This window comes from Acomys russatus, chromosome X (assembly GCF_903995435.1).
Source record: "Acomys russatus chromosome X, mAcoRus1.1, whole genome shotgun sequence".
Classification (NCBI taxonomy): Eukaryota; Metazoa; Chordata; class Mammalia; order Rodentia; family Muridae; genus Acomys; species Acomys russatus.
The window spans coordinates 124,160,233-124,177,810 of NC_067169.1; the positions used below are offsets into that span (position 1 = coordinate 124,160,233).

Consider the following 17,578-nt stretch of genomic DNA (forward strand, 5'->3'; position numbering starts at 1 on the left):
CTTTTTTCTATTCCAAATCCCAATTCCCCTTTTTCTAATCTATCTCCAATAGGAGTGACTCCAAATTTACATACACTGGAACTGAAATGCGCACAGTTGCAGAAAAGGTATGTACGATATAATTTTGCATGATTGAAATTCGAGGTTGGGGAGGAATTTCTGCTGTCTGTTTGATGACTTCAGCCAGGATATTGATCCGCCTTTTATTGTGCAGCATATTTTTTTTTTCATACTAAAATCAGATGAAAAATTGCATTAGAATGGAAACTAGTTTCTGGTTTTTTGTAGGAACTTTACTTGATCCAGAAGAATCTGATCAACATTACCTTGTTCTTCTCCTTGCAGTTGCTGCCTGTTTTCAAGCCTTTTTCCTAAGACCTTGAGATTTACTTCATATTCTTGTTACCTCTTTACCCAATCCTCAGTAGTCTATTTATAGTTTGCATAGGCAACCTACTCATGATGTTGTGATTCTTAGGCCATTCTGGCTTTTCTCCTTAGTGTGCACTCCTACCTCACTTTACCTGCCATTCTCTAGGTTAATTGTATAAAACCAGTTAGATTTTCCTTCAGTATATCAGAGCCCAATGATTCTGTAAACTACAGTAAAAATATTTGTTTCTTAGCCTTTCTCCAAGCTAGTAAGCAAATCATCTACTTACTTATTATCTTGATATACAATTCCCTCACTGTACCCACTTAAGCCTCCTTTCTTCCTGCCTTAAAGTTTTCTAGAGGAACAGAAGCAATATCATTGAGATCTCTTTCTTTCCCTCCCTGTGACATTTGTTATAAAAGAGAATTTATAGTATTTCTTAACCAGTTGGGCCTAGGTAAGTTCAAAATTAGCTTTCTGCATGTGGACAGTGGGACAATTCAGTATAGGATAAACTGACAAGCTGGAAGCCCCAGTTTAAAGAAGACAAATGATGCAGCTCTACTTCAGGCCTGGAAACTCCCCGAGTTTAGCTGCTGTGCATCTTCACTGGAAGGCTGAAGAAGGTTCTGGAGGTTGGTGGCCGTGGGTGATGGTGGTAGTGCTACATGCTCTCTCTCGGGAAGGATGGAGCTAGCCAGCCCTGACAGGCTTTCTCCTCTTCCTCTTTTTTTTTAAATTCCATTTCTTTAATTGCTCCCAGACTTTTACATGGAGAATGTACATCCAGGGAGAGACACTCCTGTTACTCTCCTGCAAATCAATCTTCTCTGAAAATACTGGAACAGGACTACCAGCTGTGAGCTTCCCTAATCTTACTCTAGGCACCTGTCAACCCAACCAAGTTGTGGTTAGTCTAGGTTGTCCTATTTAAAAAGTCACACTAAAAAAAAAAAGTCATACTAGGCTACAAATAGTATTTTTAAGTCACTCTCATTTTAAAAAATGAATGAAAACCTACTTATTAATTCTGTACATTCCTTTAGTCACTACTCTTTTGTAATTTTTTTCTTGATTTTAATATGTCTGTATGCTAATATTTATTAGCAGTATATATAAATCTAATCTGATGATCTTTTTATTTGGAGTTTCAGTTGTTTTTAGTAGTCATTAATGTGTATGAATTTACTGTTGCCATTGTTTTGCTGTCTATTTAATCTACATTTTGTTTTAAATTACTCCTTTTCTCTTGCCTTCTTTTGTATTAATCAAATATATTTTATTGCTGTATTTTGACTTCTACTTATTAATTATAATAGTTTTTTACTTTTTTAGTGGTTTTCTATATATTACAATATACTTCATTTGTTATAGTCTAATGCAGCTATTTTTACCATTTCTCCAATAATACAATTTTGTTTTATCTTTAACATTTTTTATTTTATTTATTTTTTTTTATTTTTTTGTATCTTAAACTCACTGTAAGTTGAAAATATCATAGATCTCCAAGTGTATAATACACCTAAAGAACCAAACATCATAGGGTACTGTGCATTAGCAGTTACCTTCATGGTTGTATGGCTCACTGAAAACTGAAGCTCAGCATTGCAAAACTTTATTATGCCGCATGTTGATTAGCTGCACAGGAGAAAATTCAAATGTAAAGTGCAATTTTTACTGAATGTGTGCTACCTCCCCATCAATGTAAAGTTAAAAAAAATACTTGGCTTAATAATTATACATTGGGGACTATTCATAATAAAACTTCGGAACAGTTTTTGTTTTAATTTATACCCATATACCTTTTGGATTGTTTTCATACTTTTTAATTCTATATATATCTTAAGCTTTATTTAATATTTCTATTACTGTTTTAAACACTCTGTGTTCATTGTGCTTATACAAATATTTTTGGCACTTGGCCATTTATCTTTCTATTTGAAGAATTATAAAATTTCTGTTCTTATAATAGATTTCCTCCATTGGGCATCTGAAGATGTCTTTTATTTTGTCTGTAATTTAAAGAATACATTCTTTGATTATAGAAAGCTCAGTCTGCATGTATGTTACTTTAGATCTCTAAGATGTTGGGATTTTATAGTTCCTATTGAAGTCAGTTGTTTGAGAGGCTATGTATTCACCCATCCCTGTTCCTAATTTTATTTTTTGTCTGTTCTATGCCTGCCACACATTGTACTAGTTGCTGGTGAGAAAAATATAAATGAAATATGGTCCTTGTTCCTGAGAAACTTACAATCTTGTAAAGAAGAATAACATGAAAATAAATAGAATACAATGTATGTTGTAGAAGAAATAAGTGCGTAGCTGTTATGAAAGAATACATATGCAGGAGAGAGTGATTAGATGTTTATAGTATGGTCAGGAGCTTAATATGAAAGAGCTTACCAAGTGAAAATATTTACACAGAAGGGAGAATGTGTGAAAAGCCACCGAACACATGATTTATAGGATCGCTAAGTGACAGAATAATACAGGAGCAGAACAAGCTTCTGAGATATCAACTCTATAGGTCTATCTATGTGGTGGTTGGCACTTGGAATTTCAACACTCAAGAGGGTGGGGCAGAAAGAGTATTGGGGGTTTCAGGCTAACCTTAGCTATATAGTGAGTTACAGGCCATCCTAGACTACAGAGTGAGTCCTTGTCAAACAACAACAAAAAGGGCAGGTTATTCCTTCAGCAACATCTTTATTTATTAGAAGAATAGTCAAGCCAGGCGTGGTGGCACACGCTTTTAATCCCAGCACTCAGGAGGCAGAGGCAGGCAGGCAGATCTCTGTGAGTTCGAGGCCAGCCTGGTCTACAAAGTGACTCCAGGACAGCCAGGGCTACACAGAGAGACACTGTCTTGAAAAACACACAAAGAATAGTCAGTATTTGTTGTGTAAATGGTACTTTATCTTGATTTTTGTCTATCAGGATAGTTTTTTTTTTTTTTACCAAAATGCTGACTATTCTTTTAAATATATATATTCACAGTTTCTTTAGTAAGTAACTACAGCAAAACAATGAAATTAAATTAATATAAGAGTATATTTTATTTAACTCTAATATCTAAACTATTCTAAAGTATTATTTCATAATGGACTCAATATTTTTAAAATGTTGACATACTTCACATTTCCCTTCTCCTTTTAGTAAGCATTTTAATTATAGTGGCTCATTTAAAAATTAGACTGTGCCTAATGGCTTCTATGTACAGAAGGGTGATCATATCTTACTTCAACAACTTCCTATCAGATTTTATCTTTGTCCTGTCACTTCTGACACTAAAAGCCACTCCCACCTCTCCCCCAAACTAAAACCATTTAATTGTTCCTTAATTCTCCTTTGTCTTTCTTCTTTCTTTTACTCTACAATATTCTAAATGTGAGCACCCCCTTGATTTAGGCCCAGATCTCTGGTCCTACTCTCCATACCTTGTTTGTTATCTTATTAAAGTTTTGTTGATGATTACCAAACTGATTTGGTTTGAGCCTAAGCTACAATACTATCTGGAAAAAAACCCCATTGCCATATTTAATTTCCTTCCTTCTAGTTTATCCTGTAAGCCACTATATGATATTAGAAACTTTGTACATTCTTTCATTCTGTCTTTTTTTATCCTTATTATCTGCCATTCCACCTCAAGCTCTGCAATAATCCCAGACATTTTACTCACACTATACCTCTTTTGTAGCTCATATACCCACATGGCAATTCTATATGTCCACACACAGCAACCAACAAATACATTCATTTGCCAACTTCATAAATATTTTTGCTAATTAAGTTAGCCTTCTCAGTTCGTCTAAGCATTGATTTCTCCATTATTTTAGTGTAGTTTCATGTATAATACTTTCTCCTCAATTGTATTATTAGCATTTTGAACACTGTTTTACTTTTTATTTTTTGGTTTTTTTGAGACAGGGTTTCTCTGTGTATCCCTGGCTGGCCTGGACTCGTTTTGTAGACCAGGCTGGCCTCAAACTCACAGCAATCCACCTGCCTCTGCCTCCCGAGTGCTGGGGCTACAGGCGTGAGCCACCATGCCCAGCTTTGAACACTGTTTTACATTCCTTCATGTTATAATGCATTTTGTATATCTTAGATGATTATTCAATATATGATATATATCATATATTGGAATATTTTAACATTTAAAACATTTATTAACTGTGACTAGTGATGCATGCCAATAACTCCAGCACTTGGGAGGCAGAGGCAGGAGGGTCAGGAGTTCAAGGCCAGCCCCAACTACATAGGAAGTTGGAGGCCCACCTGTACTACATGAAGCTCTGTTTCAAAAATACAAAAAAAAGTAGTTTTTGAAGGTAAAATTCTCTACTGCTACTTTAATAAAATATAATCCTATAATTATAAGAAACAAGCCGGGTGGTGGTGGTGCACACCTTTAATCCCAGCACTTGGGAGGCAGAGGCAGGTGGATTGCTGTGAGTTCGAGGCCAGCCTGCTCTACAAAGTGAGTCCAGGCTAGCCAGGGATACACAGAGAAACCCTCTCTCGAAAAACCAAAGGGGGGAAAAAAAGAAACTTGGACTCTGGTGACCCATATTTGACCACTTCCCCTTGGTGGGGAGGCCTGGTGGCACTCAGAGAAAGGATAAGCAGGCTACCAAGATGAGACCATATAGAGGGGGAGGAGGTCCCCTTTGTCACAGACCTAAGGGAGGGGAATAGGGTGAAAGTGGGAGGGAGCGAGGAATGGGAGGATACAAAGGATGGGATAACAATTGAGATTTAATCTGAATAAATTAATAAAAAATAAAAAATTATTTTAAAAAATTGGCAGAGAAGCAGTATTGGTCAGAGATAGAAGTAACCATTTGTGTGGATTTTCCTTTAGGTGGATACCATCAGAATTGTTCACATCCATTCTGTCATCATCTTGCGACGTTCGGACAAGAGAAAAGACCGTGTAGAAATTTCTCCAGAACAGCTGTCTGCAGCCTCAACAGAGGCAGAAATATCCTTACTAGTATATTAGATGCTTTGTATGCTGTTGGGTTTCTGGGCCATACCTATGCAATTGCTATAGTCATCTTACTGTAGATGCTTTCATAGATGTTTTCCCTGGCAAATGTTTCCAAGTTTTACTCTTTAGATCTAATGATTTTGTTAATCTCTCTCTGTCTCTCTGTCTCTGTCTCTGTGTGTGTGTGTGTGTGTGTGTATGTATGTGTGTATATTCAGTTTTATTTTGTTTTGTTTTTCGAGACAGGGTTTCTCTATGTAACAGCCTTGGCTGTCCTAGACTCACTTTGTAGACCAGGCTAGCCTTGAACTCACAGAGATCCTCTTGCCTCTGCCTCCCCAGTGCTGAGATTATAGGTGTGTGCCACTGCACCTGGCCAGGTATTATTTCTTCAACACTTTTTACCTTTAAAAAATTTACCTTACAAAGTAGTAAGTTTCCATATGGCATTTTCAACATACTTACTTTCAGTTGACTCACCCTCTAGTCCCTCTGCTCTACTACCTCTCTGCTCCCCACCTCCACTTAAATCCATCCTCAGGATTTTCTTTCTGCTTATACATGTATTCTATTACCCAGTCCATTCTGCTTCCTTAAAGCCCTATTCCCACCCATCATGGGCCTCTTTCTGGTTTCCTCACATCTACACACATTTACTCCCACAAATACACACACACACACACACACACACACACACACACACACACACACACAAATTAAAAGCTAGGACCTACATATGAAAAAGAATATTGCCTTTCTGGGTCAGGGTTAGCTCACCCAATATCTAACTCCATTTACTTGCAAATCTTAAGAGCCTAATAATTATTTTATTTTGTGTTTGTACCACATTTTAATTATTCATTTGTTGATCAATGACGTCTAGGCTGCTGTCCTTTCCTTGCCATTATGAGTAGAGCAGAGTGAACATGAATGTGCCAGTATCTTGGCAGTAGGCTATGGAGCTTTTCGAGTATATGCCCGGGAGTGGTATATGGGTCATATGGTAGTTATATTTGAGATACATATTTGAGGAACCTCCATACTGATTTGGTAGCAGTTTATACTCCCACCAATAATCTTTTTCCCCTACAACCTTTCCAGCATTTGGTGGTTGTTGGGTATTTTGTTTGTTTGATTGGTGGGTTTGTTTCGTTTAGTTTTTCGAGACAGAGTCTCTCTGTGTAGCCTTGGCTGTCCTGGACTCACTTTGTAGACCAGGCTGGCCTCAAATTCACAGTGATCCCCCTGCCTCTCTCTCCCGAGTGCTGGGATTAAAGGCGTGCAGCACTGCACCTGGCCTTTCCAGCATTTATTTTCTATTAAGATTTATTTTATGTATATGAATGCTTTGTTTGCATATATGTATTTGTACCACGTGTGTGTCTGGTGCCTGCAGAGGCCATGCAGTTGTGAATTGCCTGATAGATGCTGAGAGCTAAACCCACATCTTCTGCAAGTATAGTATAGACTCTTAACCACTAAGCCATTTCTCCAGCCCCTAATGTAGCAACTCTGTCACCAGGAAGTGCAAGCTTTAACTGTTGATTAAAATTCCATATTAGTATGAAAGAATTATCGTTTCTCCTAACATGGCCTACTTGATTTCATCTCTCCTACATTTTCACCTTTGTATGGTTATTTATTGAAATAATTAATTCAAGAATTCAACAGATTCAATTATTGAGATACTTCTTCATCAGATACATTTTTACCAACCAAAACTTTGAAAACTTTGCTAACATTTTCTAGAATATACACACATTCTACTGAATCCCCAACAGTGGGTTAGTGTCTATAGAGAACAAATGCTATCAATTCTTTATGAAGAACTCCAAAGCAGGCTGGCTGTCAGCTTCTAGAGCTTCTACAAGGTTCCATGACTTGTGTGAAGCTGGGTCCTGAGTGACATGACAGGCCCCCAAATGTGGTGCCTCGTCTAAGTGATTCTTCTGTGTTTCACTATTGCTAATATGCCCAGCAAAATAATTTGTCAGGTAGGTTATGATGGCATATGCCTGTAATCCCAGTACTTACAAGGTGGAGGTCAATCTGGGCCATGCAGTTAGACTCTCAAGAATAAAATAGTTTTAGTTCCTTCAACTTTAATTTAATTTATTTATTTAGTCATTCTTTCAAGACAGGGTCTTGCTATGTAGCTCTGACTGTCCTGGAACTCACCTGTATTTTTCTTTCTTTTTTTTTTTTTTTTTTTTTTTTTTGACAAGGTCTCACTGTGTAACTCTTGTTGGCCTGGAACTTTCTATGTAGAACAGGTTGGTTTCAAACTCAAAGAGATCTAGCTGCCTCTGATAAAAGATATGTACCATTATGTGCAGCTTAAATTTAAGTTTTCATTTTTAAGAGTCACTGATAGTTTTTACAAAATTATATGGTTATTTTCTTTGTTTTTCTATTGGTTTGATAATTTTTTGAATAATATTGGTATTAAATATATTATGAACTTTATCTTTTTGAAAGAAGGGTAGTGATTTTTTTCTGTTTACTTGGGGTAAATATATGTATATTCCCTAATGTAATTGTAGTTCTTTTTTGATTTATTAATCCTGACTGCCCTTCACATTTTAAAAGTTCTATTTCTGAAATATTTATAAATCCATTAGAGTTTACAAAGACAGTACAGAAAAGTCTTTGTAACCTTGACCCAGTTGACCTGTAGTCTATATCTTACAAAACCATAGCATAAAAAGAAGCCAAGAAATTGACAATGATAAAATATTTATAGTCCTATGCTACTTTGTCACCACCAAAATAATCAACTTTCAAAACTGGGCACTGGCAAGATAGTTTCATGGGTAAAGGTGCTTTTCACAAAAGCCTAGTAACCTGAGTTCTATCCTTGGAACCCACTTAAAGGGTATAAGGGAAGAACTGACCGCAAAAAGTTGTTCTCTTGTTTCCACATGTTCACCATGGCATATTGTATCTGCACAAACATTGCACGCACATGTACATACACACTAATAATAATAATAAATATTTTAAGATAGGGCCTAAAGTGGTGGCTTAGCGGTTAAGAGCACTGACTGCTCTTCCAGAGGTCCCAAGTTCAATTCCCAGTAACAACATGGTGGCTCACAACTGTCTATAATGAGATCTGGTGCCTTCTTCTGGCGTGCTGGTGTATATGTAGGCAGAGTACTCTATATATAATAATAAATAAACTAATCTTTTTAAAAAAGTTTTAAGATATAAAACTATTTTCTCATTCTACCATTTCATAGCCACACCCAACTTTTTCCTGCTACACCTAACCCCTGACAATCACAAATGTGTTTTTCATCTCTTCCATACCTTATATTTTCTGCTGCTTTGTATTCCTGACAATGTGGGATTTGATGTCACAGTCTACACTTTTCTTTATCCCCTGGGTTTTTCTATATTGATATATAGACCCATGAGCTGGCTTCTAGGATGCTGTTGAGCAACTCAGAAAGCATCTGAACCATTTCATGGTCAACCGTGTAGAACAGAGCAACTCTGAGATAGAAAGCTTTCCTCACTACTAAGGAAGGACCTTTCTAAGCATTCTGCCTCCTGGCAGGGTATATGTAGGGGGAAATAGCTGCTGGTCCCCATCTTGCTTCTCAGGGCCAGGTAGTTGCTTACTATCACCTGTGTAAAGAGTAGTTACTTTTTTTGAGGGATCAGGTCCTTCCCTCACACTTGTGTTCATCTGTGTCCTGTGGAGCACTCAAGTGGCACCTACTGGACATGTCTAGGCTTCTGTCCCTTTGAAGATATTCTCTGCCTGAAAGCCACCAGACTTAATGATCCACTTAGGCTCTGGGTAGCCCACCTGGATTGACTTCAGTTTTCCTTCCATATTCTTGTGTGGTCTGGAACTCATTTCACAGGTTTACTTTGTCTGTTTCCCATCTATTGGACATTGTTTCTTTGTATATTTTTAAAGCAAAAAGAAATAACTGTCAACATGAAATTCCTATAGTTCTGAAAAAGATGTTTATTTTTGAGAGTACTTATATTCAAATGGAAACTATTTCATTCCCAAACAGGTAATGGCTGGGTACATGACTGTACTTTTCCTTTACAATAGCTATTTGTCAAGCACTTACTGGAGGCCAAGCACAGGGCTAAACATCTCACACAGAGTGGCTCATCTACTCTTTACTACCATGTGAAACATTCTTCCCAGTCTATAGCAAAAGAGACGGGCTAAAGAAATAAGCAAATTTTCTCATCATTTGAACAGTAAAAGCATTTAAGCAAGGTGTGGTGGTTTCTAAGTGTAATTTCAGCATGTGGCAAGCAGAAGCAGGAGGATTGCAAATTTGAGGCCTGCCTGGCTTATGTTGGAAGATCCTGTCTCAAAAAGTGTACTTTTCTCACACTTAGTTGTATAAAATTGTTTGTGTGTCTCTGTGTGTGGGCATATGCACATACGCATACATGTTTACTTTTATGTGAGTGGGTGTTTTGCCTGTATATATGTTATGTCCGTGTACTATATGTGTGCCTGGTGCCCACGAAGGCTAGAAAAGGATGTTGGAGCTCCTGGGACTGATGTTACAGATGGTTTTGAGCTTCCACGTGGATGCTGGGAATTGAACCTTGGTTCTCTGGAAAAGTAGCTAGTGCTCTTTAAATACTAAACCATCTCTCCAGCCCTTGTGTGTATTGTTGGTAAAAATATTTTATTTTTAAAATTAGCATACAAGCCAGGCAGTGGTGGCACACGCCTTTAATCCCAGCACTTGGGGAGGCAGAGGCAGGTGGATTGCTGTGAGTTCAAGGCCAGCCTGGTCTACAAAGTGAGTCCAGGACGGCCAGGGCTACACAGAGAGACCCAGTCTTGAAAAACAAAAAACAAACAAACAAAATAGCATGCAATTGGTTTTCTTTATTGCACTTTCAAACAATTTAGTTTTCTTGCTCCTTCCTGTTTTCCTGATATTCCCAATTAGCCTTTTCTGCTTTCATATCCCATCTGTCTCGCTACTCTCCATATACCCTTCCTTAGTATCTCTTTTTTACCTTTTGTGCTCCGCCTTCTAAGTTGTATGACCTATACCCACACATACACAGAATGGGAGAAAAATCTTTTCTGGCTATACTTCAGATAAGCAATTAATATCTAGAATGAATAAATAATTACAAAAATTAAACACCAGAAACCCTGGCTAATCAATATATGCATCAATGAACTGAGTAGACAGTGCTCTCTTTTTAAAAATTACTTTATTCTAATTAATTGATAAACTTCTTAGCTAGTTTAAGCTAGCCACTCTCACAGTTGCCCAGTCCTTAAACACTACATCTCAATACAGTTACGATGGCCATTCTGAACATGTAGAGGGATTCACTCGGGATTTGTCATTTTTACTATCAATTAAAAATTTTTAAAATGTGTATGGGTGTTTTGCCTGCATGAATGTTTATATACCATATGAGTGCTGGGAATTGAACCCAGGTCCTCTGTAAGAGCAGCCAGTGCTTTTAACCTCTTGAATCTTTCAATTACATTATTATTCACTTACTTATACAAAAAGAAGAAACTATAGCAGAGTTGAAACTTTAAATTCTCTTTCATGACTTGGGTTCTGAAAAGAAGAGACCTCTGCAGGTATCTGGCATACACATCGTACATGTATTACATGAAAATAAAACACACAAATCAAAATAAATCTTACTTTTAAAAAGAAACATGACCAGTCAATAAATATTTTTTAAAGTGTTTAAAATATAGCCATCAAGGATATATAAATCAAAATTATGTGGTGATTCTATTCCCCTTAGGTCAAAATGACAATCATTGGTTGTGTTTTAATATAAGTAATTTGTAGGAAAACTAAGCAACATTTTATAAGACAGGAGAAGTTGAACTGCAAACTTTGTGTGGTCTGCAACCACTCTGCTTTGCTATTTTTAACATTTGACAGAATGTTAGAGAAATCAAGTAAATTTTTAAAAATTCTTACGGCTTACAGTATTCCTTGGAACTAGAGCTCTTGCCTGTTCCAATCTATTGTGTATACATATTGGTATATGGTTCTCAACCTGTGGGTCATGTCCCCTTTATCAAACCTCTGTCTTCAAAATATTTACAGTTTATAGCAGTAGCAAAATTACAGTTTATGAAGTAGCGACAAAAATAATTTTATGGTTGGAGGGTCACCATTAACATGAAGAACTGTATTAAAGGGTCACAGCATTAGGAAGGTTGAGAACCACTGGACATGCACACATGTGCATGCACACGCGTGTGCACGTGCACACTTTTTTTTTTTTTTTTTTTTTTGTTTTTTCGAGGCAGGGTTTCTCTGTGTAGCCTTGGCCATCTTGGACTCACTTTGTAGACCAGGCTGGCCTCGAACTCACAGCGATCCGCCTGCCTCTGCCTCCCGAGTGCTGGGATTAAAGGCATGCGCCACCACGCCCGGCCCACACACACACTTTTATTTCTTAATATTTCTTTAATAAAAATGGTAGTAGACAGAAGTTGAAATATAAGTGAATTCTGAATATTTAAATGAGCTTCTTTGCAGAGAATGTAAAGATTTGGACAACCAAACATTTGTAAAATTGGAATAAGATAATGTAATAGAAATATGAACTGCATTTAAAGAAAAGACTGACTTTAAGAAAATAATATGGGAGGTTCTGGGCATCAACCTTATATCACCCTTAATTATGTATTTTGACCCTTTATTATAAGCATAAGGATTTTTCTTTTTCTAAAAATCCCTTGACAAACATACAGATTGGCTGAATTAACAGGTCGTCCCATGAGAGTTGTTGGCTGGTATCATTCCCACCCTCACATAACTGTATGGCCTTCCCATGTTGGTTAGTGTTAGATTTCAGTGTTTATTTCTCTCAAATGTCTATCATTTCTACTCCATCACATATCATGGTCATCAAAAGGCATTTCTTGTAAGAAATATTTTTTGTTACTTCTAAAGCCTATCTTCTAGTCTAGAAGAAATCATAACATTTTGGGGGTAGCTGAAGTTTTCAATTTTTTTCTATGCTACATTTCGTAGGAGGGACACTCTTGGGCTAAGCAGACTAGAGTTACTACTTAATAGCAAACTTTTCATAATATTTCTTAACTTGGCAAATATGCTATGATATTCACATTATCATTATAATATATCCATATTTTGCCTGTGGAATATTAATGTTGACATGATGACAGATAGTCATTACAGTTATCTCTAAATAAAATCTGTTAAATAAGGTTATTAACAGAATATCTTTATTTATATTTCAGATGTTCGTACACAAGCCATGTATCAAATGATGGATCAAGGCTTTGTAGGACTTATTTTTTCCTGTTTCATAGAAGACAAAAACACAAAGGTATTATATGTATAAGTGTACGTACGTGTGTGTGTGTGTGTGTGTGTGTGTGTGTGTGTTTATACAGAGTAGACACAGAATAGAGAAAAATCTCTTTGCAATTTTAATAGGATGGTCAGGAAGTTTTCAATGACAAGGGTTATTGAGTCAAGATTGGAGGAAGGTAAGGGAGTTTTTCTTGGGGGAAGATCATCCCTGGCAGAGGAAATAGCCAATGCAAGTACCCTAAGGTGAGTGTGGCATTTTCAGGGAACATTGAAGAAATTGGTATGGTTGTAGTAGAGAAAAAAAGACCTTGACAATGTATTCCAATTTGCCTCCATCTTAATTTTTATATAGTTATATTGCAATGCTTTATTTCATTAGCCTTTTCTCTCTTAGAAGTATTCTGGTTTGGTTATCTTTAAGTAAGCCCAAAATGTAATGGAAAATAGTTCTTTACTTTGCCTCTGAGTTGGGAAGCCATTAGAGAGTGACTCTCTGTCTCAATGGAATCACTCTAGGTATTGCATTGGTATTGATTTAGACAGGATTGGAGTGGGAGGTGTTAAATTAGTGGCATCAGAGTAATTTATGGAACATAGTCATTATTTGCATACTTATCTTCCAGAAACACTAGAATTCAATATCTGAAACTTTATAATTTTTTGGAATGCTTTTGGTTTTGTCACCATTTGATTTGTTTATTGTCATCATAAGTAGTGAAAGAGGTTAATCACTTCCTTTCATGATTCTCATATCTGTCTCCTTAGAAGATGTTTGGTTGTGACTTATATTGACTGTATATATGATCCTTCTCACAAAAATTTATTTATGGCATATTCTATAATCTTTGGGATCTCTTTCTTTTTCAGCTTTTTGAGACAGGGTTTCTCTGTGTAGCCTTGGCTGTCCTCAACTCGCTTTGTAGTCCAGGCTGGCCTCGAAGTCACAGTGATCTACCTGCCTCTACCTCTGCCTCCCCAAATACTGGGATTAACAGTGTGTGCCACCACATCCTGCTTGGAATCTCCTTTGGCCCAACATGTTCATAAAAGCCTTTGAGTTTTAGGTTAGAGTCTACTCAATTGTATAAAATTTCCAACACAAAAATGATTTAATGGTTGAAAATAAATGTTTGTCATATTTAATTAATTATTATACACTGTATATGTATATTGAATACTATAATGTGCTCTGTAAAGATGTCCAGATATTATATTTCAAGAAAAAAATTAACAACAAAAATTAATCTTTTTGTGTATGACATTTCCTTTGGGTTTTTTTTTAATAGACTGGTCGGGTACTCTACACTTGCTTCCAATCTATACAAGCCCAGAAAAGTTCAGAGTAAGTATGACAGAGATGTTATTATTGGTGGACTAATGCCTCATCTTGGAATTGATTGTGCTGCCTCATTTAATTTTTCTCATTAGTAAGACACTAATAGTACTGTATTTCTATTCTTACCCACTAACAGCCCTAAGAAACAGTAGAATGTCCTTAGCAGTTTGGGTATTGCTGAAAGTGTAGGAATCTGGATTTTCCTTGTTTAGACATATCACCATCATCTTGCTCCACATTTTCCAAATTGTGTTGCATTGCTTGTTCCTGTTTCTCTAGTTCTAAAACAAAGACCGAAAGCTAAGAAATTTAGAGATTTTTATAGATACATCTCTGTTGCTACATAAACTTTTATGGTGTTGCTAAGGATGGAACCCAGGGCCTCATTAATACTAGGCAAACATTCACCATGAAGATTTAACTTTTGCCTTCCTGCCATAAAAATCTTTTTAGGATTATATTTCATTTGAATGTTTTATAGATTAATTTTCTCGTTAAAACATAGTGATGGCTATGGTGTGGTGGCTTATGCCTTTAATCCCACTACTCTAGAAGGCAGAAGGAGGCAGATCTGGTCTACAAAGCAAGTCCATAACAGCCAAGGCTACACAGAGAATCCCTGTCTCAGAGAGGGGAGGGGATGGGAGAGAGGGGAGACGAGGAAGGGTGGGGCTATAGCCAGGATGTAAAGTGAAGAAATAAATAAGCAAACAAAGTTAAAATCAAAACAAAATACCCCAAAACTATTGTAATCTATTGCTGGATGTGGTGGTGTATGCCTTTAATTCTAGTACAGAGGAGGCAGAGTGAGAGGCAGGTGGATCTTTGAGTTCCAGCCAACTAGGGCTACGTAGTGAGATCCTATCACAAACAAACAAACAAACAAACAAACAAACCCCAAACCAAATAAAACAAACAATCCAAACTATTGTTATTGTTTTCTTTTGCTGTCAAAAATACAGATGATGGTCACTGATACCATCTTACCTCAATTCTCCACAATGTAGTTACTATTTTTTCATTTTTTGTTGCTTTTCTAATCTTTAATGAAGTTTGCTTTGATGATGTTATTTTTATAAAACCCCTTAGCTTATTTCTTAACCCGGCTATCACACAAATAATTGAGACTCTTTTATAATACAAGGCTTCACAACACAATCTGAGTAGTTTAAGCCTGTGCTTAACCCTCTATGTTATTTTGTCTTACTCCCAGCAAACATCCCAGCGATACTTGCACTTTGTAGCTTTCCTTGGCTCTAGCTCCTCCCTCCTGATCTTCCTTGCATCTTTCCCTGTGGCTGATAGAAATTGATAGATACTCAAATGCTTTATATGAATATGTCTTACCTAATAATTTTCATAATTGTTGTATTACATATAGTTTCTTAATGTAAGAAAAGGAGCCTCTTATTAGACTAAAAGGGGGAATGTAGGCATAAGTTTATTATGTAGTTTAAATTCTGATTTCCTCTCTAAATGTTGTATAAACTCTGCTCCCCCAATTATCCCCCTGATATGTCAATAAAGCAGATTACAGCCAATGGCTGAGCAGGGGAGAGAATAGGCCTGGACTCCCTGTCAGCCAGGGGAGGAGGAGTTGAGAAAGGAAGCAGGGGATTCAGCCAAGGGAAGAGGTTCAAGGAAGATTGGGAAAACAATTACACCTAAAATAGCATTACATTTAGTAAAACATGTAAGAGAAAATTTAGCTAACGCAAGGAGAGACTTGGTCCATTAAAACTAAAAAGTACTAAAAGAAATAAAAGAATACACACATATACGTTACACACACACACGTGTATGCATATGATTGTCTGAGTTTGTTTCTTTGTTTCAGTGATAAAACAATGATTGAATTGTTTGAGGAGGAAATGGTTTCTTTTATTTTACATTCTACAGTCTATTATTCAAGGAAGGTAATGCAGAAGTTCAAGATGAGAGCCAAGAGCAGAAACAGGTTACACAGGCCATGAAGGAGTGTGGCTTACTGGCTTGCTCAGCCTGTTCTCATATAGCACTAAGGATCATCTGCCCAGGAGTGGCACAATTTACAGTGGGCTGGGCCATCCCACATCAAACATTAATCAAGAAATTGTCCCCACTGATATTCCCACAGGCCAATCTGATGAAGGCAATTTTTGATTAAGGGTCCCTCTTCTCAGAGTTACTCTACTTTTTCTCAAGTTGACAAAAACTAACCAATACAATGATATAGTGAAAGACTTGAGATTGTTAAATGATAGTACTCCCCAAAGATATCAAGAGTCAATGCAATACTTATATAAAAGGCCCTTTTTGTTGCAGACATGGGAAAGATGGTTATAAACTTGCAAGAGGTATAGAATACCAATATTAATAAAAAGAAAATAAAATCAGAGAAATAAGTTTTTAAATTTACTATAAAGCTTATATAGTATGAAACTAGAATAAATAAGATATAGACCAATAGAATACACTGAGAGATCCAAAATAAAATCAAATTAATTTTCAGCAAGTATGCCAATATTATTGAATAAGAAACAAATACTCTCTTCTATGAGTGGTGCTTTGACAGTTATATATTCTTACAGAGAACAGTAAAATTAGATCTCCCACCTCACAGCATACACACACACACACACACACACACACACACACACACAATCGATGAACTAAATGTGTAAGCTAAAACCATGACCACTTAGAAGACACATAGGGTGAATCTTCATGACATTGAATTTGGCAATGTAGCATTTTTTCATAGATGTGGCAGCAAAACATGAATAATAAAAGAAAATAGATAAATTTGTAAAACATAAAACATGTGCGTGAAAAGATATTAAGAAAATAAAAAGGCAGCCTATAAGGTTGAAAATATTTTCCAATTTTATAACTGACATGGTTATTCTATCTGGAATATGATGAAAAAATCGTAGTATTGAACATGATAGTTCATACCTGTGATCAAAACCCCCAGGGAGCTAAGACTGAAGGATTGCAGTGAGTTAGAGGAAAATCTCAGTTACATGAGTTCAGGTCCAGTCTAGGCTACACTGTGAGATCATTGCCAAACCCTGTCTCAAACATGTCTTCATATTGGGTTTGGTGGTAAATGACTATTATCTATGAGTATATGGCAGGGGGAAGCCAGAGAATCAGAAGTTCAAGATTAGTCTGACTGCTAATTATGTTCATTGCTAGCCTGGAATACATGAGATCCTGTCTTAAAAGTCAAAAACAATAAAGGCCAATTATTGATAAAAAGATAAAAAGCCTAAGCATGGTGGTGCACATCTTTAATCCCAGCACTCAGAAGGCAGAATTAGCTTGATCTCTGTGAGTTGAAGGCCAGTTTGGACTGTATAGTATAGTAAGTTCTAGGTCAGACATGGCTACACAGTGGGACTCTCTTGGAAAAAAATTTATGAATTACCAATGATAATATAATGAAATAATTGATATGACTATAGATACATAGAATAAATAGAAATAATGATAATAATAATAATAATTTTAAAAGGGGGGCTGGGGGAGATGCCTCCATAGTAATTGGATAATCCTGC

At 36.5% G+C, this 17,578-nt stretch overlaps 2 protein-coding genes across 2 annotated transcripts in view; one reads left to right on the forward strand and one right to left on the reverse strand.

Moving 5' to 3' along the window:
* The window catches only part of Mtcp1 (mature T cell proliferation 1), a 53,544-nt gene that overhangs the window by 7,647 nt on the left and 28,319 nt on the right, over nt 1-17,578 (reverse strand). The gene's annotated exons all lie outside the window — the stretch shown is intronic.
* Brcc3 (BRCA1/BRCA2-containing complex subunit 3) overlaps nt 1-17,578 on the forward strand; it is a 30,825-nt gene that overhangs the window by 1,763 nt on the left and 11,484 nt on the right. Inside the window, exons 3-7 of the mRNA XM_051141709.1 lie at nt 53-107; nt 5,244-5,363; nt 12,110-12,197; nt 12,625-12,713; nt 13,987-14,042. Coding sequence (XP_050997666.1) covers nt 53-107; nt 5,244-5,363; nt 12,110-12,197; nt 12,625-12,713; nt 13,987-14,042 — 408 coding nt within the window. The remainder of the gene's footprint in view (nt 1-52; nt 108-5,243; nt 5,364-12,109; nt 12,198-12,624; nt 12,714-13,986; nt 14,043-17,578) is intronic.